The sequence below is a fragment of the Harpia harpyja genome, chromosome 13 (genome assembly GCF_026419915.1).
Source record: "Harpia harpyja isolate bHarHar1 chromosome 13, bHarHar1 primary haplotype, whole genome shotgun sequence".
NCBI lineage: Eukaryota > Metazoa > Chordata > Aves > Accipitriformes > Accipitridae > Harpia > Harpia harpyja.
The window spans coordinates 34849786-34853044 of NC_068952.1; the positions used below are offsets into that span (position 1 = coordinate 34849786).

Below are 3259 nucleotides of genomic sequence, written 5' to 3' on the forward strand. Positions count from 1 at the left end.
AGACACAGCTGAGAGGAGAGTGGTTTGAAGGGTTAGTGTCATGGCTGTTTGTTTGATTATGTCAGGCTGTTTCTGACCCCGTTCTGTTTTCAGTTGTAAAAATCTGGCACACCTCCATTGAACTTGCTCCAATTTCTTCAGGTCAACCCCTGTATAGCTTGGAGTTGATTTTGTTCTTGCTCTGGCACGTTATGATTTAGTATTATATGCTTTTATCATGCATGATATTTATAATTGCTCTGAATGTAACTGAAGTGGAACTGCTGTGAATTAATATCTGAGAATTTGACACAGTAATTTTATGAATGTTATCACTGGCCATGTTGCTGCGTGACAGCTAAAGTAGTAACGCAATATTGCGATATCTGCTGATGGATTCCCAGTCTGTGCTTTTGTTGGTGGTTTTTCGTGAATAAAAATAAGGATTTCCACAAGAACTGTGGAATGCCCCAGGTGATTCTGATCTCCCTCTAGCTTACCCAAAAGCTCTGCCTCCCATGGTTTCCCACTTTATAAAAAGAAAGTGGATAAGCTGGCATTCTCCGAGTGTCTGTTCAGTGGAGACATGAGATCAGAACAGGTTACCAGAAAACAAAAATCGTACTTTTCTATATTACTGTTAAATTAATTTCTCTACTTCCCCAAAGACACGCTGTATCAAACAGCAAGTCACTTGGCGGGGTCAGTGGGCAACTGTTCAAAAAACAGGATTTTGTTTATTGTTCATAGTGTTTGTGTTTTCACAAATATACCTGATCTTTTCAATACTTTTTCGTGTACTACCAGGACCAGTTCACCTGCCCAGATGAGTATGAGGACCCAGCAGTTTTGTATGAAGCAATCCAATCCTTTGAAGAAAAGGTTGTGATTTGTCATGAAGGGGACCCAGCCTGGCGCAGCGCTGTACTCTCCAACAGAGAGGAGCTGCTAACCCTGAGACACGTGGTAGATGAAGGAGCAGATGAATATAAAGTTATCATGCTCCACAAAAGCTACTTGAGCTTCAAGGTTATCAAGGTACATAAACCATCTTCCTAATATTGCAGTAATTTAGGGCTGTGGTAACTAATATTATTTCTGAGTAATCCGGCCAAAAGGAGAGGTTGATTGTAGTTATCGAGTAGGGATTGGAGTCTAAAAGAGCTCTCTTCAGTTGACTCCCATTTTGCAACTGTATGTTTGTGTATCTGAAATAACATTCCAGGCTTTGCCAGGGAGTAGCTGCAAAAGTTCATAAAACCTGTTGGTGCAAAGACATGAGGTGTTCGCACACACAGCTACTGCTGTTCTACCTGGATCGTGTAGTTCTGCATCTTCAGTAGCAAACATTTTCACGATCCACATGTTTTTAACCTACCTGTAGGTCAACAAGGAGTGCGTCAGAGGACTTTGGGCTGGGCAGCAGCAGGAACTGATTTTCTTACGCAATCGTAACCCAGAGAGAGGCAGCATCCAGAACAATAAACAGGTCTTGCGGAACTTAATTAATTCTTCATGTGATCAGCCACTGGGATATCCAATGTATGTTTCCCCTTTAACCACCTCGTACCTTGGGACACACAGCCAACTGAGGAACATTTGGGGGGGACCTGTCAGTTTGGACAACATTAAAAAGTGGTTCAGATCCAAATGGTTAAGGTAGGTGTTAAATTTTGGCTATGCAGATAGAGACCGTGCAGTCTTGGTTCTACTGTATTTCCTGTTAAAATAGAGTAATCCCATACTGTTACCTATGAGTAAAAAATAAATTGCAACTGACTCAGAATATAACAAAATAGCCCTACAGACATAGCAGAAACCAAATTCATTAACTCATTCATGGCTTTTAAGCAAAGCTTTCTACATGTTCAACAAGATTCTTTATCAAATCACTTAGCACTACAGACATGTTCCTTATTCCAGGGAATTTTACTGTTTATGCCCTGTAAATAAGGGTGTCTTTTCTGTAACTCAGTGACATGTCATAACATGAGTAAATGTGTTGGTGGGTTATGGTGGGTTATGCTCCAAAGCTCTGGCAGTATAGTTGATCATCCCCAAGTCATTGTTCTTGACCAAAACACATCTAAAAATGTACTCGCTATCCACAAAAACTGCCCGACTTCCCCTAGGTATGCACAATCAGTATCTGACACATTCCATCTCTCATTCCTACATGCACTTTTCATACAGCAGTAGCTCACTCTTGCCTCGTTCCCTCCACCTGCCCTATCGCCACTGTGGCTGAGGAGACACAGGAGACTATGGAGAGACTATGGGAGCCAGCTTGCACGCCAAGACCTATGCTAAAATGATTAAATCTCGTGGCTTAATATGCTCGTTTCCTACCATGCAGCTCATTCCCACTGAGCTTCCTCCAGCCTATTCCTCTTCTTTGCTACTTGATTACCTCATGCAAAAGTTGATCTTCAGAGACCACTGTAGCATTCAATAAAGAGTCCTAAGGTCTTGCAGGGCTCCAAAGCCACTTAACACAGACAAGGAAAGATTTGGTTTGTGTCGTATATGATTTTGTTCCAAGTAAGCTTATCACATCATCATCTTTGTCATCTCAAAAGATGTCAAAAGACCTGCAGCGGTATGAGAGAGTACAATTACACGTTTTGAGGGCACCTAACATTGGTGGCACAAATTTTCGTGCATAATAAATGGCTGACCATGCATGTGTTCCCCTACACAGAATGCGGAAGGACTGCCATGCAGCTCACCATGAGAGAGGTAACGTTGAAGAGGTGGATAGTGGGGGGGGCTCTTCATCTAGCAGCAATTCCACAGGCAATTCAAGTCAGAGCAGTAGCTCGCAGCCCACCAGAGATGGAACCCCTCAGTTGCAAGCTTCATCTCAAGAGGTCCACCAGCGTGCAGGTATTTGCACAATTTACTTGGCTTTTTCTGTAGTCTTCTCCTGAGGGGCTGCATAGGCAGATGCTTTCGGGGCATGCTCATATCCAGTGGAAAACTAATTTTAGAAAGAGAGGGCTTTGTCCTTCCTAATAACCAAGCACATGTAGGAGATGGCTTCCTGATATTGTTCCAGGTATTTACTGGGAGGGATAAGACAAATGTGATTCACCAAAGGTTCCACTGTCGAACTCCTTTCTGTGTAACTTTTGGACTAGGAGGTGCCACTAACAATGCCAGAATGAGAAATGCAAATAGGAGGGAGGCTACCTGTGCGATGCAGGGAGCCCGTACCACAGTGAACCTGCGCTTACTGTTGGCTGGAAACAGCAGAAATGAAAGTATGCAAATATCTTAA

At 42.8% G+C, this 3259-nt stretch overlaps 1 protein-coding gene and 1 long non-coding RNA gene across 2 annotated transcripts in view; one reads left to right on the forward strand and one right to left on the reverse strand.

Annotated features, from left to right (window-relative positions):
* PCNX2 (pecanex 2) overlaps positions 1 to 3259 on the forward strand; it is a 164927-nt gene that overhangs the window by 153333 nt on the left and 8335 nt on the right. The window contains exons 30-32 of the mRNA XM_052805317.1: positions 787 to 1017; positions 1364 to 1638; positions 2681 to 2865. Of these exons, the coding sequence (XP_052661277.1) occupies positions 787 to 1017; positions 1364 to 1638; positions 2681 to 2865 (691 nt within the window). The remainder of the gene's footprint in view (positions 1 to 786; positions 1018 to 1363; positions 1639 to 2680; positions 2866 to 3259) is intronic.
* LOC128149844 (uncharacterized) lies at positions 1502 to 2819 on the reverse strand. The gene is made up of 3 exons (XR_008237873.1): positions 2709 to 2819; positions 2390 to 2570; positions 1502 to 1589 (listed from the first exon to the last, which is right to left on the reverse strand). It is a non-coding gene; the product is annotated as an uncharacterized LOC128149844 (long non-coding RNA).